The sequence below is a fragment of the Spinacia oleracea genome, chromosome 4 (genome assembly GCF_020520425.1).
Source record: "Spinacia oleracea cultivar Varoflay chromosome 4, BTI_SOV_V1, whole genome shotgun sequence".
In the NCBI taxonomy this organism is placed as follows: Eukaryota; Viridiplantae; Streptophyta; class Magnoliopsida; order Caryophyllales; family Amaranthaceae; genus Spinacia; species Spinacia oleracea.
The window spans coordinates 37275320-37301879 of record NC_079490.1 but is presented as its reverse complement, the minus strand read 5'-3'; the positions used below and the strand labels follow the sequence as shown (position 1 = coordinate 37301879).

General features: G+C 41.4%; 1 protein-coding gene across 1 annotated transcript; it reads left to right on the top strand.

The window, feature by feature from the left end:
• Nucleotides 1–19632: 19632 nt before the first annotated feature.
• On the top strand, nt 19633–20085 carry LOC130471463 (uncharacterized). Its single transcript, XM_056841605.1, has one exon. It carries the CDS (start codon nt 19633–19635, stop codon nt 20083–20085), a length of 453 nt encoding a protein of 150 aa, XP_056697583.1.
• Nucleotides 20086–26560: the final 6475 nt, after the last annotated feature.

The window sequence follows — 26560 nt, the reverse complement described above, 5'->3', positions numbered from 1 at the left end:
AGAGTCTTGACTATTTATATTATGTGCAAATAGGTGGTTTGGTCTCCTTGAGCCTCCGATTTCAAGGGACTATTGAGGATCTACAGGTGAGCCACTCGTGGAACTGCATGCGGATCCTATTTTTGGCTTTAGGGGTCCGGCATGGTATCTCTAAGATCGAGTAAACATGCAGACCCTTGGGAGCTTCACGGTACCGCAGACGCCTTCGAAGACCACTCTACGTCTGGGGAGTGTCCCTGGTAGTTGGTGGGTGGACCTGCGACGCGGCCTGTCCGTTGAGACTTTCGAGCTGGTTAGCGTCATATATCTAGAGTTTGTACCATACCGGATTCAGTTACCTCAGATGGTTGAGGTATGCGTTATACTTTTCTTTTTGATGCGCATTTTGTATATAGGTTGTGTTTGATGATTCATTTTGCATGTCCAGCGTGAGCCGAATTTTCCTGATGGTTGGGTGCCACCAGATGCAAGATCTTGTACATTGGTGAGAGCGGCTCGAGGATGATCGAGATCGTGCCCGACGTACCCGAGGGGGAGGAGATCCACACCCCGTTTCAGTCAGATGCTCGTCTGGTACATTTTTCTTTCATTTAGTAGTTGTACGATTTTATCTTTTCTTTATTATGCTAGTAACATTGTTTATTTGTATTGCAGCCCCCAGTTAGCACGGTTAACGGGTTAGTGAAGTTAGTCAACCGGTTGAAGGTTGCGTTGATTAAGACTCGGACAACCTTCTCGTGCTGCGATCCGACCGCGACTCAGGTAGTGTGTCTGAACTTGAATTTAGCTTCAGTTTTATTTATTATGTGCTGACTTTCTCTTTTGTAATTTGTAGATTGGGTCGAGGCAGCCCCAACACCAGGAGCCTAGGCACACTCCTCGGAGGGACTGTACTTCCTTTGGGGGCGACCATGACTTTGAGGGGTCACCACGGCAGGGCCGATCTGATGCCGAGACCAGCCAAAAACCTCCCCGGCAGTAGAGTTCGACTAGGTGGAGTCACTCGGATAGGCAGGCAGTCGGTGGGCTGGGTCAGACAGGGTTCGTACCTCAGCAACAGCTTTTCGACACGGGGCAGACTCGGCCACAGCCAGAGTTTCGGCATGGCGTGTCCCAACGTTGGGCCCAGGGATTTTCCTAATTTGCGTATCCCAGGGCGTCGACCAGCTCTCAGGACCCGTGGCTCTTCGGCTCGGGTGGAGATGGTCCGCAGCCCGAGAGTGGCTTAGATTGGAGCAGTATTCGGCCTCCTAGAACTTTGTCGTGCCCATAGACAGCATTTTGTATTATATTTCTTACTTGTGTTAGTCTGTTAGACACGTACATATGTAGTAATCCATTTACTTTTCCGTACTTGTACTTCATATTTTTCAAAACTTTGAGAAAATTTAGGCCTATTTCATGGGTTTTTAGTTGCCTTGTTTATATGGAGGCATTCTGACTCAACGATAGTAAGTGCGCATTTAAGTTTTAAAGTCAACGAAAATTCTATTAATTTGGGAATGGTCGTAAACTTTTTTAAGAAAATAAAAAAAATGAGTCTAACGAGACTTTAAGAATTGCGTACAATATGGGCTGTCCTAAGCACGATGAATTATATAAAAGTTCGTTTGGAAAAAGAGTTAACGTGATTCCCACGAATTCTAGTTTCATCTTATGAGTATACTTGGAAATTGTTGTTTGAGCGCAAGAATTTTCTTGCTCTGCTGGTAATGCGCGAGAATTTTATTGCGCTATTGTTAATGCACGAGAGTTTTCTTGCGCTTGAAGTCTGGCGCAAGAAAATTCTTTCGCTGGGAATCTGGCGTAAAAAATTCTTGCGCTGGTATTTTATTTCCTGCGTATTTCGAACTCGTTCCGCTTTCAAAACAGTTGATGATGTGCTTGGCCCGGCTGTATAGGTAATGATTTTTCGCACTCGTGGTTCTTCAATTTTGCTTTCTTGTTCACTCGTTTTATGTTTGGGGTGATTCCGAGCGACCAATTCTTAGCTTCATCGTGTTTGGGTGTGCGTGGGCTCCTTAAAAGTGTTGCTCGCTTGGTCCAACTTGGGTGGCGTACTGAAGAGTGTAAATTCTCTCCAGGCAATGCTCCGTCTTGAGGTTGTATTCCCCTTTTGTTTAGTCTAGGTGTCTTGGATTGCAAGTTACTTGTTGAGTAAATTGATTCTCTTTGTTTTTGTACGATTTAGAGGTGAACTTTTAATTTTTGCAAATTATACAGACTGAATCCTGGTTTGGATTGCCTACGTATCCGCCTTAAGTAAACTTAATTCGGAATCAGGTCGTGCGTAGTTCTGGCCAGAAAATAGATTTCTAGGTGCCAAATTTAATCACATAAGTTTGAATGAAACATTATCGTTAAAAATTGGTTATAAATTGCACGAAACAGGTTGAATTATGCGTTTGTACCCCTTCAAGTGTTGGGGATTTTTCTGTATTGGTGCAGTAAAAATTCTCAACAATTTTGATTAGTGATGCAAAAAAGTTTCGCGCCCATCTTGTGGGCGTGATAGTTTTCTCGCGCTTGTCCGCATGCGTTAAACGTTTCTCGCGCACTTGATTTAAGTGCTGGAATTTATTTTTTTGACGCTTATGGGTGGGTAATTGTGTGTGGCGCATTATTCGTTTCTGTGCTTTTAAATTTGCGAAATATGAGTTAAAACCATAATTTATGAATAGTATTTAGAATGCTTAGCTCGAACGTGATTTATAAGGTGAATTAATTTTAAGTTCCTTAACTCCAGGATATAATTAAATGTAGTATTTCTTTAATTGATCCAAATTGGTGAGGTTCGCGAATTCTACCTCATCAATGTCAGCTAGTTTGGCTGCGCCACCTGGTAGGATGGTTTTCACGAGGTATGGTCCGGTCCAATTGGGCCAGAATTTTCCACGTGGGTCTGTGGTCGGTGCACGTACTTCTTTAAGCACAAATTTGCCTTCTTTGATATTTCGAGGTTTGGCCCTTTTGTTAAACTACCTCGGGATGCATTTTTGGTATACTTGCACGTGGTGCAAGGCCCTTAGTCTTTGCTCGTCTAATAGGAAGAGTTCGTCGTATGTAGCACGTACCCAATCGACCTCGGGCAGCTTGCTTTCTAGAACAATACTCATGTCCTCCAACGCCGGTGGGTGTAACCTTACCAATGATGTCAATGCCCCATGTAGAGAATGGCCATGGGGAGGTAAAGGTACACAATTCTAATGGAGGTAGATGATTGAGATTGCGGAATATTTGGCACTTTGGGCAAGTTTTGACAAAATGGTAACAATCAATTTCCATCGTCGTCCAATAGTATCCTGAGCTCGATATTTTCCTAGCTAGCATTTCTCCGTTCATATGGGGTCCGCAGACATTGTTTGGTAATCTTCCATTAGTCTCTTAGCTTGGTTTTGGTGAACGCAAAGCAACTTAACTTTATTCAGTGTGTATTTATACAACTCTCCAAGGTCGAAATCATACTGCGACACAAGGAGGCGTAGTGCTCGTTTGGCTCGTGCTGAAGTGTTCGGTGAAGTGTCCGTATACCACAATTCTTCTTCCGTTGGTTCCGGTTCCTCAATGATAGCGCAACAAAAAGCTGGTTCCTCCCTTCATTCTACTCGAATGGTCATTCCGTCTAACTCATTCGGGTTGTGCATCCGCGAATTGGTTGTCATCCCTTGGTAAGTACATATATTCGATTTTCTCGAATTGCTCGACTATTTGGTCTAAGTAAGCTTAGTACATTCAGAGACTAGTACTTCAGACTTTCTACTTCTTTGAAATATGATTAATGATCAAAGAGGAGTCTCCGAAGACCCGTAAGTGCTTTACTCTGATACTTACTGCGGCTTCTAACCCGACTATGCATGCTTCGTATTCGGCAGCAGTATTGGTGGACTCAAAGTCAAGTTTGACGGAAATTGGAATGTGAGTGCCTTTAGGAATGACAAGGAGGACTCCGGCGTTGCACCCCTTTTGGTTTGATGCGTACAATGTCCAATAGTCGTCATGTACCATTAGAGGTTCCTCATAGGGGAGCAGATATGCTTCCGTGGTGTTTTCATTTGTGGAGTTTTCATCTAGGAATTCGGTTACTACCCTGCCCTTGATTTCTTTCTCGGGCATGAATTTTGGATCGAATTCCGAAAGCATGACCAACCATCGCGATAAGCGACCGCTAAGTGCAAACATGAACTTCAGAGGATCTAATTGTGATATTATATGGACGGTATGTGCTAGTAAATAATGCCTGAGTTTCTTGGATGCCCAAACGAGGGAAAGGCAAGTTTTCTCAAGTTTGGTATATCTCGTCTCATACTGTATGAACTTCTTGCTCAATTAGTAGATGGCTCATTCAGATCCATCCACAATTTGCGAGAGCATAGCTCCAGCGGCATTGTCAATGACGGTCAGATTTAAGCGTAGAGGTAAACTTGGCCAAGGTGAAGATAGAATAGGCGGATTGCTCAGATATTCTTTGATTTTATCGAAAGTAATTTGGCACTATTCATCCCATTCGGCTTTATCCTCCTTTTTCAGCTTTTAGAAGATTGGCTCGCAAGTCATGGTAAGCTTGGATATGAACCTACTAATGTATTTGAGCTTTCCCATAAATCCTCTAATATGTTTTTCAGATTTTGGTGGAGGCATATCTGCAATATCTTTGATCTTATATGGATCGATTTCAATTCCCCGCATGCTAATTACGTATCCGAGTAACTTGCCTGAACTCACTACGAAGACGCATTTCTGCGGGTTCAACCTCATTTATATTTTAGAATTCGAGCGAAGAACTTTCTAAGTGCTGGTGGATGGCCTTGCCGGTCCTTAGATTTTATTATCATGCCATCTACATAGACTTCGATTTCTTTATGCATCATGTCATGGAGCAACGTGGTGGCATTCCTTTGATAGGTAGTTCTTGCTTTTTTCAAACCAAAGGGCATGACGGTGTAGCAATAAGTGCCCCACGGAGTAATCAAGGTGGTTTTCTCCATGTCCTCTTCTTCCATGAGAATTTGGTTATATCCTGCGTACTCATCCATAAAGGAGAGAAGCGCATGTTCCGCTTTATTATCTACCAACATGTCAATATGTGGTAGCTGGAAGTTATCCTCCGGACTGGCTTTGAGATCACGTGTTAGGTTATGACAAATATAAAACATATATTTCATGCGGAAAAACCATAAAGCCAGGAATCCAAATTAATTGCCACATAGTCAATTAGCATAATTTAGGATACATGCATATGACGCGTGCCTTCTGTGAGGGGGTCGAAAAAGCACGAGGCTAATGCGTGACCTCGTCCCTCATGGGCGTGACGTTGTCAGATCAAGTATAATTGGATTTCCTGTGAGTTTAAACCCAATCGACTAGTAATATAGGAGTCGACATTTAGTTTTGAACGACAATGAGAAAAACTGACAAAACCCGGTTATCGTGACATAAAGGGAGTGCCATTATGTTCGACTACGACGGCCATAGGTTCCCTTGTGATCCCTGGTGTGGGGATCGCTCAACGTACACCCGCAGGGCAGAGATTGAGAGTTCTGGGGACTATAACTACCGAGAGGAGTGCTCATCGATAATACTCCAGAGGCAGGTTATCCTTACTAGCTCAGCATAAATAATTAAAGGGACATGCGTTAAACTATTAAACTATTCTGAATTGATTTTAGCAATATGCAACACATAATACTAAATCGATCATGATTATCTTATTTAGATTGATTTAAGGTACCTAGCATGATAATTCAATTGTCCAGGGTATTATCTTATTAGGCGTGATAGATCAATCAAATTAATAGTTTGACAATTTTATAAAAGGGTGATGAAAGCGATTATATCATATAAGGGACACATTACAACGCACCCTTGAGAGGTGCGTTGTGGTTCTCAGAAAACTAACCACTTGGCTTTGCTATTTCTCCTTTTATTTAGCGAATCTCGAGTTTCCAAGCAATGTTCCAGTGTTTAGGCTTAATTCATCAAGCTACAAGGGGCAGGATGCATTCTGTTCGACTTTTGGGTCGATTGCGATAGAACGCCGGATCAATTTCGCAGCGTGAGGCTTAGGCTTAAGGCTAGAGTCAATACTCAGATTATGGAATTGTGTCTGTTATTTTCACGTCGGTTTTAGGCTGTATTTATAGGAAAAGAGTGTGTGGAAAGATAGATTTTTAAGATACGAATCCAAAAAGAATCCGGAGATAAAACGGCCCTAGGCACTTTCAGCGCCCAGGGCTGGGCGCCAAGGATTTAGACGCCCTGATCCAGGCGTTGAAAATGGGATCTGGGCCGAGTTCTTGTCAGATTTGGACTCTTAGAACACAGAGCTTTTTGGGAGATTTATCCGAGTCTTTTAGCGCGTATTAACTTATGACGGAATGCGTCTGGGCCCGTTACGAACTCTAGGTTCGTTAGGAATTTAATTAATACGTAACTCTTATTTTCGAATTATACCAGGAATAGAATTCCTTTGTAAATTCTATCTCTTTTAGGATTTATGTTGGAGTGCAACACCTAATTCTGAGAGGTTTCTATCTTTTATGATTTTGCCACTTTTAACAACTACCTTTTACGGCAGTTACTATTCTTAGCAGGTTTCTATAAATAGCAACTGTGGCTGAAATGAAAGGGTGATTGAGATTCGTTATTTTATAGGAGATGCGTTACCAAGTGGAGATTTATGTTCTCATCATCGAACCTTCCCTTTTCGGAAGGGACAAAAGTAGGCGTCTACAGTTAGCCCCCAGTTTGACTGAGTCTCGAGATGAGACAATGGTCAAAGTACTAGACGGAGTGCGTCATACAAGCCATGGTGTATGTGACCTATTTTGCGAGGGTCTCACGAGCCCCCGAGTGATAACAATTGACTTAAGGGTCATCACTTGAAGTGTTAACACATTCCTCACGCGTCATTGGAATTTGTTAACTGATAGTATAGAAACTCCCTCACTTTGTCATTGGAAGTATCTAAAGATGTTTTCGAAATCAAAACTATAAAGTGTAACTAGGCCTGGCCAAGCCCAATCACGAGGTAAAACGTTTTTATGATTCTCATTTTCAGGGTTAGCTAAACGAGAAAACCCGAAGGAAAATCCAGCACATCGCTCTTTTTTGGAAAAGCGGAAAACCAATCCTTTGATTTTACGAAAAGGGAAACCATCCTTTGATTTTTGGAAAAGGGAAACCATCCTTTGATTTTTGGAAAAGGGAAACCATCCTTTGATTTTTGGAAAAGGGAAACCATCCTTTGATTTTTGGAAAAGGGAAACCAGGAAAAGTTATCGCTGCAGCGACTAAGGACCTGCGCGGTTAGTGACGCAGACCCCACTCGCTGAAGGTGGGTGAGCCTGTCCGTTGAGGGTGGGCACCCCGTCCGATAGAAGTGGACGAATCTGTTTTGATGTTTTGAAAATAAGGACCTACGCGGTTTGTGACGTAGACCCCGCCCGCTGAAGGTGGGCGAGCCTGTTTTTGTTTTGAAGATTTTATTTTCTTTTCATTTTTGAAAATTGAGGACCTGCACGGTTAGTGACGCGGACCCCGCCCGCTGGAGGTGAGCGAACCTGAATTCGTCTTTTCGATTTAGGACTCGCGTGGTTCGTGGCGCGATCTTGCCCGATCGAGGTGGGCTAGTCCCTATTTCATTTGTTCTTGGGATTTCTTTTGAGAATTTCTTTTTATTCATTGATGCTCGGATTTAGCTGCAACCTGAATGTGGGTTGGCAACGTGTCTAAACGGACCATCGTTTCGTGGTCGTCTGCCTTTCGTGGTTTTGAACAAGTCTTTACGGCTCATAGGATGTATGTCACCGTTTTGAACTGGCCTAGTTATGCCATTACTTGGGTCCTTGTGAAATGACCGGTGGGACCATATGCGAATGTTAATGGAGACCTTTTGCTTTGAGGTCGAGTTCATTTTTTGAATTTGTCCAAGCACGGGACGTAGTTTGGAAACGTTGTTTCAACTTGCATCCCTTTTATGAAACGCATATTTTCTTTCTTTCGAGCCCCCAAGCATTTGTACTTGGTGGTCGTTCTTTGCCAAAAGAAGTACGTATTTTATAACGTCCTTAATTGTGTTTGGGATCGTGCTCGTAAGTGCGAGCGATCTTTGTAGTGGTATGCTACTTTGATGAAGTCGTGGAGTGCTTCATTTTTCAACAATTAATACATCGAGCTTACTTTGGCCCGGATTGGTCTTTTTGACAAATAAACGCTTTTTAAATTGAGAAACCAACGACTTGATGATTTTTTTTTTGTGTTTCGAAGAATGACCTTGATTATTATTTTTTCTATATTGCCTTGAAAAATGTACACATATTTTTTCTTGAGATGAGTCTAAGTTAAGACAAGCTTTAACATTTGTTTTCACTATTCGGGCTCTAAAGGTGCTTGGGGCTTGATCTTGATTACAACAGGGCCTCGTGTCTACTAACATGGTTTTAAGTCCTTTCCTGCTCCGCGTTTTGAAGGATCCGGGCCTTGGGCTACATTTCCGGCGCCCCTGGACAGGCGTTAAAAATTTCGGCGCCCAGCCTTAGGCGCTGGAAATTTTATTTTGGCAGTTTTTCTTAGTTCCGGATTTCTTAACGCGTTTCCGAATGGGATTAGGATATCACTTGATGCTTTCGTGTATATATAGGGGTTAAGTACGTCTTTCTTTTTCACCACTCTCAATCTTCCTCTCTTTTGCAATTGCTTAGCTTTTATTCTTCCCTACTCTTGCCATGTCGATTCCTCCCTTGTCCCTCCAACGAGTTGTTAGGCGCTGGCTAAGAGCCATTAATCCCACAGGAAAGGCTTTGTTGAAAGGATACCACTTAGAGGCGTTCTTAGGCTTACAACAAATTAATATTGATTATAATTTTCTGTATGCGGCCCTAAACTTTTGGGATTCTAATCACCATGTTTTTGTCTTTCGGGGCAATGAAGTATGCCCTTTGCCAGATGAATTTGCCGCGATCCTTGGTTATCCTACCAATGCTACTCCTGCTACCCCTGGCACTGTTGAAGAGGGTAAAACAACTATAGGGGCTTTCCTAGGACTAGATGCTAACATGCTCGCTGAGATCGTTGTGGGTGATAAGGTTAATTTGGCAAAGCTTGTAAAACATCACTTTAGACCTAGTAAAAAAATGACCGAACAGAAATTGAATATTCGAGCACTTGTATTCTGCTTGTTGAACCACTATTTACTGTCGAATAATAATGGCGAGTTCGGTGACATAAGGTTGATCCCCTTGATCAGCCAGATGGAGAGTTGCTATTCCATTATGCCGCTGGTTGTTGCCGAGACCTTACTGAGTGCGGATGAGTTAAAAAAGGATGCCAAGTATGAAATTTTTAAGGGGAGCCCCCTATTGCTGCAGGTAATCGATCGTTTATTTGCGCAAAGTAATACACATATTTTTTTTCTTTTTCTTTTCGTTTTTCGTTTGCCTCGACAGCCCCCTGCCTGGAGCTGATTTTCAGCGCCCAGAGCTGGGCGTCGGAATTTCTGGCGCCTGGTCCTGGGCGTTGAAAGTGCGTCCCAGGCAGGACTTTCGTTTATTATTATTTTTCTGATCGTACCCGTTTTTTGCAGATTTGGCTCATGGAACGACTTAGGCTTTTAGAAGCTCCTACCGATCCTAAACATTATCACCCTATAGCCTTGGGTAACCGAAAGTATTTGCACCAAGGCCAGGACGAGGCCGAGTGGGCCTCCTATTTCACTCATGGCATATGCTCTATTAAGTGGGTGGTACCGTGGTGGGGTTTGACTAATATGACTGGGGGTTCCGAGATGTTAGTTTATGTTTCTTTGTTGGGGTTATCTCGACCCGTTTACATCTTTCCTTACCGAGTCATGCGACAATACGGCTTAAGGCAGACTATCCCGTTTTCCGATACGGTACCACCTAAAGTAGCGGTCTTTTCACAAGCACGGGTTCAAGCGTGGGCTAAGTATTGTGGTGGCCTCCCGCGTTGGCCGTGGCTACAGATGGCTTTGTGGGTCTTTCCGAAAACTACAAGTTGTGGATGAGTTCCGATGATAAGGCTGTGAGAACTAATGCTCGAAATAAAGAGCCGACTGAGCTTTTGATACCTCGAGGTAGGGCTAAGTATGAGAGTCGTGATCCTGCTAATCCTCGCGACCATGGTATTAAGACTGTAAAAGCTCGTCCTGTTCGAAAGCGAAAGGAAGTTCCTCCCCGTTCCAGTTCTAGGACTAAAAAGGTGCCTAACATGAAGGGGCCTGCCGTTCACAAAACAAATGCAAGCTCTCGCGGAGATCGTCGCCGGAATAATGTATGGGTTAGGAAAGTTCAGCCCCTAGTAGAACCAGTGGCTAATCCAATTGATGTTGATAATCCTTCCCCTACCATTGTTTGTTCCCTTGAGGCTGAGCGGGCTATAGCTGTTCAAACTGAAAATGTATCTGAGGCCTTGACATCCTTGGAAGTTAGTGTCAAGGAGCCTGTTCTTATGGAGGTTGATATAGGGGCAGCGCAGAAGCTTGTGGGGGTGGACCCTGCGAACATTGCCCTCTACAAAACTTTATTTGATGATCCGGAAGAACTCGAGTAGTGTAGTTTTTGTTAGGGTGTAGGTGCCCTTTATTTATTTCTGTTGTGTTTGTTTTTCATTCTTTAGCACTTTTTGTTTTCCTTCTTATTATTTTTAAATATTAATAAAGGCGTAATTTTATTTTTCTTGTTTTCGTTTTGCTTCTCTATTTTTTTTATTTGCTCATTTCCAACACTTATGCACATTATATTTTTTATTTGATTGGACCGAATCCATAAATAGGATTGCCTACGTATCCTTGTTAAATAACTTTAACTTAGAATCAGGTCGCGCGTAGTTCTAGCTAGATTAAATTCTAGGATGCCGAATTCGATAAGTATGTTCTGAGATGGAAACATATTATTTGAAACGGTAGAATAAGTGAAGTTTATTATTATTTTAATCTGCTGCTTTGCCGTTAACCATGTATTTTGCACAAAAATCTTTTCATGTGTTTTTTTTTGGTACGTATATCTGAATTTTTGTTACGTATATCTGAATACGTGCTGTACCCCCCCAAGTGTTCGTTAATTTTCTGTGTATGTGCGGATAAAATGACGAGCACTTCTGGGCAAAATTTGGCAAGCAGAGAGAGATTCAGCGCCCAGGCTGGGGCGTTAAAGATTTTGGCGCCCGGCTCTGGGCGCTGAAAATGATTTCTGGGAGATTTCTTGGCGCGTTGCTTTTTTCCTTCACATCTTCTTGCGTTTATTTCCTTTTCTTTGTTTCACTTTACTTTTTATTCGTCGGAAATCAATTTTGACGCTATTTCGGAAGCTTTTTGGACTGTTAGCTTTTAGACGCATTTTCGTCCGGATTAATTTTTTCTATTCGTGACTCAAAACGGCTTTGAAAATGGAGTTAGGGTGCGGAAGATATGAAGATCTTTGCGTAGGCTTTTTGGGTGGGTTGAGGTGCGTTGTTGTTAATGATGAGAATGATAGGATTATGTTTTATGAATTTTTTTTTGAGCAACATTTGCATTGTTTGGATTTGATTTCTTCGGTTTCTTTGGGTTGCACGGGTTTGACCCTTATGTCTTGGAAATATGAAGGGGATGGTATGGTTTATTTGGTGGATTTTCGGGAATTGGTTTCGATGTCACGATTCAAGACCGAGTGGGTCTTGCTATTGGGCCTAAAGTGGGCCGCTTCCTTACATTTTTTGATTTTTATATTTGCAAGTATGATTAGTGCTTATTTAGTGTTAGAATAATATTTTAGGAGAAATTTTACGCCTTTATTAATTTGGAAAGTAAGGAAAACACACTGAAATAAATTAATCAATATTCTAAGGGTTCTTAGGACCATATCTAGAGCTTTATTCTTTCTATCATCTAAAGAACTACTAGGCGTTTTGCTAAAGTGCTCTCTACGGCTCAAGCCTTGGGTTTAGTCTTGTAGAACCTTGGTCCTTCGCCTGTACTCATCTTGAACTCTATTCCCTTTGCGTTGACCCACTGACATGTCTTCACCCATCCGTTCTCGGCCTCTTCTAGTGTTGATGTAGGAGTGATTGACCGAGTTGGATTGAAACCTTCATCTTGTAGAGCTAGGGTAGTCATCACAGTCTCGTCCTCCATAGGCCTCGATTCGTTAAATAATGTCCATAGAGCTTGGTTGTCCAATATTTCAGCTGTTTCAGTCTTGGTGAGGTGGGGTGCCTCATCCAAAGTATGACAGTCATGGAAAATTTCAAATCCGGGCTTTAGCAGGCCATCCTGAGCGAAGGGTATAGGGAAGTCACAGCATGGGTGTTCTTCTCCCTCCCGGACAAACATACAGTTAAGGGTTCTTTGATATGGGGGAATGACGGATGGAGCTTGGAGTTACTAGACCTTGTGTTGGTGATGTAGCTTCGAGACGCACTAACCTTTGGTTTTCAGATCGACACCAAGTGGCAGAACCAGCCCTATGCATAAGACAAGCTAAAGTTTAGGCCCAAAGTTAGGCATTACTTAGTCTAGACTTTTGACTCTTTCTATTGGTTTTCTATTCTCACTCTGGTTGGTACACTTTTGGCTCTTCTTTTGGTCATTCTTTGGATTTTCGAAACATTTGCCCGTGTGACATTCAAGGTTATTTTAATTAGCATGCTCGGTTTTGGTGCCGAACATTGTCGTCATAGGAGGCCTAATGACGACACAAGGAGTTGTTTAGTTTGTAAGTCGTTTTTAGAATCGAGTGCCTTTTTCATACGTCCTTGTAGCAAATCCGTTACGAATTTTTTATTGCCACGTATACTTTGTGCGCGGGTACCGAGGCTGCCGTGCCCGACCAAAAGGCCAGGCAGCAACTCCAGCGCCCAGCACGGGCGTTGAAAATGATTAGCGCCCGGCCAGGGGCGCTGAAAATGCGTCCCTGACTGGTACTCGTATTCTGTTCGCGTATCTCTTTTTCGTATATACGACTTGATTCTACGTGCTTGCCTAATAATGTCCTTTACGCGTTGTGCGGCGTTGTGGGATCCGTTACAGGCTGTCCTGGGCGTCGCTTATTTTTGTGGCGATCGCCCGGAGCTGCGGAACACGTATTTTGGTACAACTCTTTGGCCAATTGGTGTTTATGAATGTTTGGGCAATTTTTAGGGTCGTTGGTTTTCTAGTATTATTTGTCACACACAATCACATAATTCGCTACACATAACTAACATTACAGCATGAAGCAAAATAATATGTCACGTAGTTTATGATAGGCTTCTATGGGTAATATTTGTGCAGGCTTGGTCGATCCAACACATGCCCCGGTCGGGGAAGTGCATTCACGAGCGAATTTCTTCCCAAGAGGCCAATCACGATGTAAGCCAAGGGGGCATGCACCAATGAGAGGGACCTAGTGGGCGAGCGATTTGGTTTGGGATAGGTGTACTACTAGCCAAAGTGCCGAGTGGACAACATTCGAAGCGTATGCACCCCCCGGGTGTCTATGGGTATCCTTATTCCCAACTCCCGAGATGAAACATGCCAAGGGAGCCAAGATTCGTTATGCGGTTTTGTCCGTTCACATTAATATGCTGATTTTCAGGTCGTCCCAACTTGATAGGGAAATAAACGCGGGGTAGGATCGTTTCACCCTTCGGCTATTTTGATTACCTACGAGCACGAGTATTTCATTAACGTCCCCAGTGGAGTCGCCACTATGAGGGGGTCGAAAAAGCTCAAGGCTAATGCGTGACCTCGTCCCTCGTGGGCGTGAAGTTGTCAGATCAAGTGTAATTGGATTTCCTGTGAGTTTACACCCAGTCGACTAGTAATATAGGATTCGCCATTCAGTTTTTAACGACAATGAGAAAAACTGACAAAACCCGGTTATCGTGACATAAAGGGAGTGCCATTATGTTCGACCACGACGGCCATAGGTTCCCTTGTGATCCCTGGTGTGGGGATCGTTCAACGTACACCAGCAGGGCAGAGATTGAGAGTTCGGGGGACTATAACTACCGAGAGGAGTGCTCATCGATAATACTCCAGAGGCAGGTTATCCTTACTAGCTCAGAATAAATAATTAAAGGGACATGCGTTAAACTATTAAACTATTCTGAATTGATTTTAGCAATTGCAACACATAATACTAAATCGATCGTGATTATCTTATTTAGATTGATTTAAGGTACCTAGCATGATAATTCAATTGTCCAGGGTATTATCTTATTAGGCGTGATAGATCAATCAAATTAATAGTTTGACAATTTTATAAAAGGGTGATGAAAGCGATTAAATAATATGAGGGACACATTACAACGCACCCTTGAGAGGTGCGTTGTGGTTCTCAGAAAACTAACCACTTGGCTTTGCTATTTCTCCTTTTATTTAGCGAATCTCGGGTTTCCAAGCAATGTTCCAGTGTTTAAGCTTAATTCATCAAGCTACAAGGGGCAGGATGCGTTCTGTTCGACTTTTGGGTCGATTGCGACAGAACGCCGGATTAATTTCGCAGCGTGAGGCTTAGGCTTAAGGCTAGAGTCAATACTCAGATTATGGAACTGTGTCTGTTATTTTCACGTCGGTTTTAGGCTGTATTTATAGGAAAAGAGTGTGTGGAAAGATAGATTTTTAAGATACGAATCCAAAAAGAATCTGGAGATAAAACGGCCCTAGGCACTTTCAGCGCCCAAGGCTGGGCGCCGAGGATTTCGGCGCCCAGATCCAGGCGTTGAAAATGGGATCTGGGCCGAGTTCTTGTCAGATTTGGACTCTTAGAACACGGAGCTTTTTGGGAGATTTATCCAAGTCTTTTAGCGCGTATTAACTTATGACGGAATGCGTCTGGGCCCGTTACGAACTCTAGGTTCGTTAGGAATTTAATTAAGACGTAACTCTTATTTTCGAATTATACCAGGAATAGAATTCCTTTGTAAATTCTATCTCTTTTAGGATTTATGTTGGAGTGCAACACCTAATTCTGACAGGTTTCTATCTTTTATGATTTTGCCACTTTTAACAACTACCTTTTACGGCAGTTACTATTCTTAGCAGGTTTCTATAAATAGCAGTTTGGGCTGAAATGAAAGGGTGATTGAGATTCATTATTTTATAGTAGATACGTTGCCAAGTGGAGATTTATGTTCTCATCATCGAACCTTCCCTTTCGGGAATGGGGACAAAAGTAGGCGTCTACATCTTCCCTAGCTGCTCCCGAACCGAACAAGAACAAGCTTAGGACTCCAAGTGTCGTCCCTCCGTAGATAGTCCACAGCACGTTCGGATCCGCCTTAGATTCAATTAACTAGAATATAGTCTAAGGTTTTATTGTTATTCGTACTTAATTATTTGGCAAATTATTAAGCTTAGTTTAATCTTAAAACTATATGAATACTTGAGAATATGATGTATAAATTGTGATTATTCATCACCTATTTATAGGGTGGAATTATCGGACTTAGAAATCCACTAGGATTCAGTTTACTAATTCAATTAGAATTATACTTAAACTAATCCTTTATTTTTAGTGTTTAATTAAACGACTAACTCTAGTGGATTTAGTAAAACAATCTAACCGGACAAATCCTAAGCGACGAAGGATTCGAGGCTTGCACGAACACAACCACACACAAACACAAGCAGCCCACGAGGGGCGCTGTGCGCGCGCATGTGGCTCGGCCCAGCAGCGCTGGCACGCGGCCCATGCGAGGGCGCTGCCAGCCTGCTGCCTTTCCTTCGATGGGCCTAGCCTTGCCTTGCGCTTAGCTGGGCCTGCCTTGGTTAGGCGGGACTGCTGCGTTGCTGCTCGCTTTGCGCGGGCTTCGCTAGGCGCGGGCCTGGCTTCGTGATGGGCCCTTGCGTCTAGCAAGCTCGTCCGATGTTTATTTCGTACGTCGCGCTTCGGATTTGTTTTTCGATTCCGGAATTCATTTCCGATTCGAACAATATTTAATATTTCCCATTCCAGAATTAATTTCCGTTTCGAACAAATATTTAATATTTCCGTTTCCGGAATTTATTTCGGATTCTGATAATATTTCCGATTCCGGCAATATTTCCGTTTCCGGCAATATTTCCGATTCCGGCAACATTTCCATTTCCGATAATATTTTCCGACACGTACCATGTTTCCGTTTCCGGCAACATCTACGACTTGGATAATATTTATATTTCCGATACGATCCATATTTCCGTTTCCGACAATATCACTGTTTCCGGAGTATTCATAATTTGCCACTAGAACCGAGATCCGTCGATTCCAAATATCCATAAATGTAGTATTTAATTCACTTAAATACTTGATCCTTTCACGTACTATTTGTGTGACCCTACTGGTTCAATCAAGAGTAAGTTGTGGATTAATATAATTAATTCTACTTGAACTGAAGCGGCCTCTAGCTAGGCATGCAGTTCACTTGATCTCACTGAATTATTAACTTGCATAATTTATTAATATTGAACCGCATTTATTAGACTTAGCATTGAATGCATACTTGGACCAAGGGCATTATTTCCTTCATCAGAGAAATCTACGCACATTTGCACTCGTCCGTCTTTATTAGCGACGGGGACGACATTAGCCAGCCAATCTTCATAATTGGATACCTTTATGAAGCCCGCCTCTAACTTTTTGGTGACTTCCTCTTTGATTTTCAGTGTTATTTCGGGCTTAAGCCGTCGTAGCTTCTGTTTTACCGGCGTCTTTGTGAGATCCAGCGGGATCCTGTGCTTGGCAATTTCACGATCTATTCTGAGCATATCTTTGTAGGACCACGTAAAGACGCCCATGAATTCTCTAGGAGTGGAGATTGGATCGGATTTTTCAGTTGGAGTTAAGGTTAAGCCAATTATTATGAGTTTGGGATCTTCCTCAGTTCTGATGTTTACTGATTCAGTGCCCTCAACTACTAGAGTTTTATATTCTTGCTCATTTACAGGTTTTGTTAATTCGTCATATTCATTTTTGAGTTCGTTATTTGCAAAGTATTCAAGGTTCCTATTCAGATTTTTAGACGGTGTGTACTCAAAAGTTTTATTCATCTTATTAAAACCATGGAGCATTACATCAAAAGGGTCTTCCGGGGTAGAAATTTCCGGATTTATTCTAGATTTAGGGGTGTCTACAGATTTGTTGTTATTTGGTTCAGATTCGGGTTCAGACTGAAATTCGGATTCTGATTCATCGAACATTGGGCCTTCTCCGGCAGAAACTTCGAACTTTATTCCTCGAGCGTTGGTCAAATTAAAAGTTTTGCGCAAGCCACACTCGATTTTTTCGGTTTGTGCAGGTAATGGAGCGATTAATTTTGTAGGGTCGAACTGTAACACCCTAATAATTCCTTGCTTGTTATAAAACATTTTCCGACTTAAAACACATGAATTACCAGGATATTACCGCCACCGTGATAACGGCTAAGGCTATTTACCAGAATTACGCATCGGAATTAACTAACTTTCAAAACATATTAAATAAATAGTTAATGGTTATTAAAACAAGTTGAAACCGTTGAGGCCCAAATCCAAAGTATTAAACCATTTAAAAATCCATTAACTGTAGATAGTATTAGTCATGACTATAAATAAAAATAGAGTTTATAAAATACGGAAGAACAAAACTCTCAACTCGAATCCCATGATAACTTCTCCCGCAAGTTATCTATACAAACCTGCTTTATTATAAATCTACTCCCCAACAACGCAAATGCAATTGATGGATCATCATAGGGTCATTAAGGCAAAGGCCATGACCAGAAGACATGAAGCACGAAGTCACCAAAAGCTGAGTACGAACAAGCTAGAATAACATTCTATCCTAACATGCTTCACTCGACGAATTAAATAATCCACATGCAAAAGCCATAAAATAAACAGATAAACATGGAGACAAGACTCGACACTTGACACGACTCTTGACTCACAGTTTAATAAAAAGTAGCTTCGAACGGGTAAAAGAAAGTATCCTCAAAAGGAAAGAAAAGGGTGATGGGAGCCAACCATACACCAAAATAAGTCGGGCTGCTACCGACAGTCGGGCCATACCGACAGGAATTCCAATGCACAATGGCATAAAAGAGAATGAAACAACGTCTTGTATCATTCTAGGAGTACAAGTTTTCCGGCAAGACTCCCCCTATTGTTCATACTCAAGGTATATACGTTCCAAGAGTTTTCAAGTTCTTTGGGTTACACTTTACGTTAATTAGTATATTATTGTTCAAGGCGACTCAAGACTCTACACAAGACACAACATACAACAATGAAACAATTAAACAATTCAACAATGACACTTCATTATTTTAATTCTTTAGGACTTGTGATCAAATATGACTCAAGTGAAATTACTCCCATTGTTCCTTCTCAAAAAGACTGTTTGAGATAACCCGACATTGCCTATTAACAAACGGGGTGTGCCCTTAGCACGAATTGTCCTTAATTCAATTCACATAGACTCTCTAACATATTCCACCCCTTGGTTGAATATATATTGCTCACTGGCAATATTCGACTGGCTCAATAATCATGCTAGACATCCTGTACTATAGCATAATAATAATAATAACAACTTGCATGCGCACTACTCATACATGCAAACCAACTTGAACAACATGCTTGACATAATTCAACGATTATAAAAGTCCATAACATGATAGTTCAATAGAATCTATAAAGCATAATTCAATTAGTAACATGCTCATTCACATAGATTCAATAATAATAACAACATGCTCGTTCTCAATATCAAACATGAATTCACAATAACATATTCATTCCCAATCATCAAACATGAATTCATAATAACATATAAGTTCACATGATTCGCATTCAATACACTTCACAAAGTCCCCAAATGATGGGTGGTCACCCTAGTCTTGTACGTACCTGGAATACCTAAGTACGGGGGCCACTGTGCGAATCACGACTCACTAGAAATCAACTCCTATAAACACACAAAGGAGAACTAAATTATTATCCATGTTTACTAAATTTCCAGCAACTATTTAAGATTCTAAAACTCTTAGTTTAATTAGAAATCATTCATTAATAATTAATTTAATAGTCTCAAATAGTCAACTCAAGTCCTAACATAAAACATTGACTTTTTAGTTTTAAACCCATTAAAAACCAACTTTTTAAAGCTTATAAACAATCTGAAAAATTTAAGTTGATTCCCATAATTTAATGGAAAATTTCGTAATTACTACCTTTTAAATAACCAACTTTTGTAATTACTACCTTATGTAATTTTTAATTTATTTTACTACCTTAAACTTCCCATAATTTATTGTTTACTACCTCTTAACAGTTTCCATCCAAAATTCCGTCACATGGGGCCCACTAACGGCTAGTTTAGGATTTCCCTCCTTATATTGTTTCAATCTTCCACGATTTTCTTCATCTTAACCCCAAAATTTTCCCCGAAATTTCCAATCCATTTCAATACTTCAATTAGGTTAGGGTTTTTACTTTAATTTGTTACTCGTTCGTTTATGTGCTCAAACCAAGGAAAATTCTGCTCATTACAGGTATCAATTTTATGTTTATGTTCTTTAATTAGGGTTTAAATCCAATTTGGGGGTTTTTTTTCTTCAAATGAATTAACAAAATTAGGTTACTACTATTCGAATTGATAACATAATTAACGAGAAATAATGTAAATTGTAGGAAAAATGGCTCCTCCTTCTCCTTTATCAAGGCAAAAATGTTATTGTGGACTCCCTGTTGCGGGTTTAACTTCGTGGACAAGAGAGAATCCTGGGCGCAAATTTATAGCTTGCCAAAGGTATGATCCAGTTACAGAAACAAGGGGATGCAAGAAATTTGAGTGGCTGGATGAGGAAGATTGTGTTGATTGGCAAAGGAATGTCACGAATGCTTTGTTATTGGATAAGAAGTTGCTAAAAGTGGAAGTGAATGCATTGAAGAGTGAAGTTGATGATTTGAGTGGGCAAAGAAGGTGCCTGTTGAATGAAAGTGACAATCTGAAGCTCAAGTGTAAGGCTCTTGTGTCTGAAGTGAACAAACTGAAGGAGGGGAACCACAACACACTTGGGAAGCTCAACCACATTGCCATTGCTGCTGCTGTGTTGTGTATGGTATTTGTAATGTTTTTCAAAGCTTAGAGAAGAACTAAACTAAATGTGGAAGGTGTTATTGTATCAGTTTATGGATAGTTGACTCATTTTATATTTTGAATCATTAATGAAATGAAATGGGATCCCTTTTATGTTACTCGTTGTCTTTGATTAACGACAAATTCGTTTTTCGTGTCGTGTCTTTATTTTGTGAAAACTCCGTGTTATGTCTATTTTTTAAGACTCGAAAATGGTATGGAAACTTAAACGAGTGTTGACATGGGTACGAAAACTTAAAGGAGTATTGAAACGGGTACAAAAACTTAAAGGAGTATTGGAACGGGTACGGAAACTTAAAGGAGTATTGGAATGTGTACGGAAACTTAAACGAGTATTGGAACGGGTACGGAAACTTAAACGAGTATTGCAAGTTCCCTCTTATTTCTGTTTAGTAGTGTAATAAGGACCAAGCAATTAAGAACAAAACCAAATAACGAGCTCAATGAATAACAAAAGTCATTGGTTCTTGCATTTCTAGTTTGAAGCATGTTTGAAGGACAACACAACACAAGCTAATTTGTTCAATACACAACATCAGATTACTTGTTCCATCAGAAATACATATCTAACAACACAAAATAGAATGCTAATGGGCTAAACATTAAGATGTAGTGCTTCTCTTCAATGCCATCTTGGATCTTGTTTGAACTTGGGATGGAGCAGCTGAGGTACTAGCTGTGGGAACATTAGCTGATGTACTAGCTGTAGGCACATTAGATGAGGTTTAGCTCAATATTGTTTGCCTCTGTGATGTTGATCTCTGTAATGGTGGTTTGTTAGCAATGCTGTTAGGAGGAGTGATTGAACCTTGAATCTGCAGTAATTGGATAAGATTTGCTAAGCACAACATGAACAAAACAAATATTGTAGTGCAAAATTACAAAAGAGAAGGCAACAAAAATTACATTGTGTTCAAGCTTAGACCACTTTTTCTTTCTCTGCTCCACAACCCATTCATTGTCCAGAGGAGGCCTCCCACCTTTGTTTTTGGGAGCTGAAGCTGAACTTGTCTCTGCAGCTCCATTTTTGCACTTTCTTTTGTTATGCCCAAACTGACCACAATTCCCACATTTGTTTTGCCTTTTGGCTCTATCAGGATGTGGTACCTTCTGCTTCTTGCTCTTTGCATTGCCCTCTCCCTCTCCCTTTTTCTTCTTCCTTTTGGTTGATTTTCATCTTCCTGGCATAACCCTAACTGCAGGTGGGAGTGGTTGTGGCAGGTCAGAAGTATCCCAGTGCTTTGGGCCAGGCATACCCTTCACTGGAAGTGCATAAGCTTGCATATATGTATCCTTGCTGTAAGCAGTATGCACATAATCAAGTGGATTTGCTCTTTTATCCAGCAGACTTGTATATGCATGGACACATGGGATACCAGTTAGATCCCATTTGTAACATGTGCAAGTTCTTTCATCCAAGTTTACCAACACTTGGTCCCCCCCTAGCTGAACCTCATATTCATTGTCCCTGGATGCTTGTACTATGCATGCTCTAACTGAATTCTCAATCCCCTCAAACACCTGATTCACATAAGGCATAACAGTTCCCCCCCCCCCCCAACTGGTTGATAGATTTCCACTTATCGTTGTTCCTTTTCATCATATACCTTCTCAACCACTCCATTTGGGTGAGAATTGGTTTATATCTGGCATCCCTAATCACTGCATTGAATGTCTCACACATGTTGTTTAATAACATGTTGGACTTGCAGTTAGTGGTGAATCCATGCCTTGACCAGTGTTTTGTGGGAATGTCATCCAGGTATTCATATGCATCCTCATTCAATGTCTTAATAGATTCCATTGCCACTTCATAGTCAAACTACAAATACCACATACATGTTGTCAACAGAAAACTAAAAACATAAAAGAGAAGGCAAAACAGAAGCATCATGCACACAAGCTCTACAATCAACTCAGTTAAGGAGCACAGTCAATCAAGGTCAACTATAGTCAATATGCACACAAGCAGCATAGTCAACTCAGTAACAACAAAATTCCAGAAAAAGTAAACCTAGGTCAACTTAAGCAACCATGCACACAAGCTGTACAATCAACTCAGTTAAAAAAAATTACAGAAATAGTCAACCTAGGTCAACTTAAGTCACAAAAGAGTCAACCTAGGTCAACTTAAGTCAACCAAGGTCAAATTAAGCAGCCATGCACACAAGCAGTACAATCAACTCAGTCACAACAAAAAAAACCAGAAAAAGTCAACCTAGGTCAACTTAAGTCACCATGCACAAAATAAGCCGAGTCGGGAACTTGGGCACGTTCCCGAGTCCAACTAACTAACATAAAATAAGCCGAGTCGGGAACTTGGACACGTTCCCGAGTCCAACTAACTAACATAAAATAAGCCGAGTCGGGAACTTGGACACGTTCCCAATGTCCTACTAACTAATATAAAATAAGCCGAGTCGGGAACTTGGACACGTTCCCGAGTCCAACTAACTAAAGTAAATATTTTACCTTAGTTGTTGCCCTAGCAGCATTCCAGAAGAGGTCTTTAAACAGAGAACCAGTGAATTGCAACTTGAAATTAGCCCAAATATGCCTTGCACAATATCTTGTTTCAGCTTGGGGCACCACAGTACTAAAAGCTTGCAACAGACCCTGTGTTTACAACCAAAACAAGGTACACACAATGTTAATTAATGAAGTACTTAATCATATACAAAGAATTACCTTTAAACAGGTTGAAGACCATACCTTTTGTCTGTCTGACATAAAGGTCCAACCTGCTCCACTATCACCACCCAATTCTTTCAGTAGCAAGTCCAAGAACCAACACCATGTTTCTGTATTTTCAACCTCTACTATGGCCCAAGCAAATGGGAAAATATTGTTATTACCATCTTTGCCAACAGCAACAAGTATCTGACCAGGGTAAGCACCTTTCACATGGCATCCATCAACCCCTATGAATGGCCTGCACCCTTTTTTGAAACCTTCCCTTAGAGCATCAAGGCAGACATACATTCTTATAAACAAGGGAGGTTCTGGTCTTTCAATACCTTCCACAAGCACAATACAAGTACTCCCAGGGTTGTATTTCAACACAGCTTTAGCATAATCCCACACCCTTTGATATAGTTCAAGCGAAGAGCCGTAAATGATCAACTTTGCCCTAGCCCTTCCTGACCATGCCAATCCATACTTGATTTGGATTCCAGTATCCAGCAACACCTTTCTCATAAAGGAAAACAACTCCATATGAGGTTCACTCCTCCACTCCTCCACATACCTTTCTCCTAAATACTTTGCATTCAACTTAGAGTTCATGATTAACCTCTGACATAAATATTGCATGTTCAATGTCCTAATCTGCCACACATCTTGCTTATACAACTTCCTAACAAGGACCTTAAAGTGACACAGCACCCCAGCTTCACACACACACTTAGGTTTCTTACTCCTGCTTGAATCCCATGGACAGTCACACCTAAACTTGCAATAGGTTGTTATTCTGTTATTTCCATTGTGGAGGTAATAGTAATCATACCTCTTTTGGATAGCATGCCACCTCAATGCCTTCCTCACATCCTGAACACTTCCAAACTTAAGCCCCAACACAAGGTTAATTGGCCTACTAAAGTCAGTATCAGAGTTGAACCAAGGGCTGTTGTCTACCTCATCATCAGACCCATCAATGCTCCTTAACTCATCTGACTCACCCTCAATCTCTTCCTGAATCCTAACCTCTTCACATTCTAGATTATCATCCAACTGTGACTTCTTCCTTTGGACTGATTTCACTTTTTCCCCTTTCCCTGTATCTTGTTTTGCCTCCTCTAAACTGGAATTGACTTGCCTTAACAACTCAGCATCACTTGATTGTGTGTTATCTCTTTTTCTTTTCCTAAGTAACTCCTCAAAATCATCAGTATCTGTAGACGCCTACTTTTGTCCCCATTCCCGAAAGGGAAAGGTTCGATGATGAAAGCATAAATCTCCACTTGACAACGCATCTCCTATAAAATAAACGAATCTCAATTCCCCTTTTCATTTCACCCGAAACCTGCTATTTGTGGAAACCTGCTAAAAATAGTAACTGCCGCAAAAGGTAGCTTCTAAAAGTGGCAAATCATAAAGGATAGAAACCTGTCAGAATTAGGTGTTGCATTCCAACATAAATCCTAAATGAGATATAAAACTGCGAGAATCCTATTCCTAATATGATTCGGAAATAAGAGTTACGTATTAATTAAAATCCTAGCGAGCCTAGAGTTCGTAACGGGCCCAGACGCATTCCGTCATAAAATTGATACGCGCTAAAAGACTCGATTAAATCTCAAACTCTTCGGATTTCAGGAATCCGAATCTGACTAAAGAAAACAGCCCAGACCCTATTTTCAACGCCTGGCTCTGGGCGCCGAAATCTTCGGCGCCCAGGGCTGGGCGCTGAAAATACTTGGGTACGTGTTTTTTCCTAATTCTTTGTGGATTAGAACTCTGCAATTATATCTTTCCACGAACTCTTCCCTATATTCGACGTGAAGAGAACAGGCACAACACACAATTATATTCTGAGTATTGACTCCAACCCTTAGCCTAAGCCTCTCGCTGCGAAATTGTTCACCCGTTCTGTCGCAATCGATCCATAAATTGAACAAAACGTATCCTGTCCCATAATTGAGATTCGTTAAATAAAAAGGAGAAATAGCAAAGTCAAAGTGGTTAGTTTTCTGAGAACCGTGACGCACCTCTCAAGGGTGCGTCGTAATGTGTCCCTTTTCGATGATTTAACTGCTTTCCTCACCCTTCTTATGAACTGTTAAACTAACTAAATCTGATTGTTCTATCACGCCTAACAAATATAATATTTTTGGAAAATCGGATTATCATGCTAGGTCCCTTAATGCTATTTAAATCAGATAATCACGATCAAATTAGTATTATATGTTGCATATTGCTAAAATCAACTCAGATTAGTTTAATAGTTAACGCATATCCCTTCAATTATTTATGCTGAGCTAGTAAGGATATCCTGCCTCTGGAGTTATCGACGAGCGAAGTACTCCTCTCGGTAGTTACAGTCCCCCGAACCCTCAATCTCTACCTTGCGGGTGTATATTGAGAGATCCCCACACCAGGGATCACAAGGGAACCTACGGCCGTCGTGGTCAAACATAATTGCACTCCCTTTATGTCACAATAACCGGGTTTTGTCAGTTTTTCTCATTGTCGTTAAAAACTGAATGGCGACTCCTATATTACTAGTCAATTGGGTGTAAACTCACAGGAAATCCAATTACACTTGATTGAATAAAAAAGAATCGTCACACCCACGAGGGACGAGGTCACGCATTAGCCTCGTGCTTTTTCGACCCCCTCACCATGGTGACTCCACTGGGGATAGTGAAGGAAATACTCGTGCTTGTAGGTAATCAAAATAGCCGAAGGGTGAAACGATCCTACCCCGCGTTTATTTCCCCATCAAGTTGGGACGACCTGAAAATCAGCATATTAATGTGAACGGACAGAACCGCATAACGAATCTCGGCTCCCTCGGGAGTTGGGACTAAGGATACCTTTTTCCGCCAATAGGGGGGTGCATACGCCGCGCATGTTTCCCACTCGGTACTTGTGCAGGTAGTACACCTATCCCGAACCCAATCGCTCGCTCATTAGGTCCCTCTCGCCTGCATGCCCCCTTGGCTTGCACTTGCGGGTTGGCCTCTTGAGCGAAATTCGTCTGTTGAAGACACTACCTCGACCGGGGCATGTGTTGGATCTACGATAGAAGCGGTACCAAGCCAGGCGCAAATAAACTACCCATAGAAGCCTATCATAAACTATGTGACATGTTTAACTTTCAAATCCATGTTTGTAATGTAGTTATGTGTAGCGAAATATGTGATTGTGTGTGACAAACTATCCCGGAAAACCAACGACCTTAAAAATTGCCCAAATGTTCATAGACTAATTTGCCAAAGAGTTATACCGAAACACGTGTTCCGCAAACCCGAATGATCGCCACAAAAATAAGCGACGCTCGGGATGGCCTGTAAGGAATCCCACAAACGCTGCTACGCGTAAAGGACGTTATTAGGCAAGCACGCAAATCGAAGTCGCATAAACAGAAGACAAAAAAACGAGAACCAGCCAGGGACGCATTTTCAACGCCCCTGGCTGGGCGCCAGAATTTCTCACGCCCCACGCTGGGCGCTGAAGTTGCTGCTTGGCCTTCTGGTCAAGCGCAGCAGCCTCGGCACCCGCGCGAAAGGAAAATACGTAGCACAAAAAATGTTCGTAAAAAGAATTGCTACGAGGGCGTAAGAAAAGCACTCGATTTCAAAAGCGATTCGTAAAAAAATAACTCTTTGTGTCGTTGTTAGGCCTCCTACGACGACAATGCTCGGCACCAAAACCGAACGTGCTAATAACTATGAATGTCACACGGGCAAGTGTTTCGAAAATCCAAAGAATGACCAAAATAAAAAAAAAACCAAAAAGTGTAC

Excerpts from the sequence above, each read along its gene's own strand:
- LOC130471463 (XM_056841605.1), top strand. The coding sequence starts at position 19,633 with ATGGCTCCTCCTTCTCCTTTATCAAGGCAAAAATGTTATTGTGGACTC.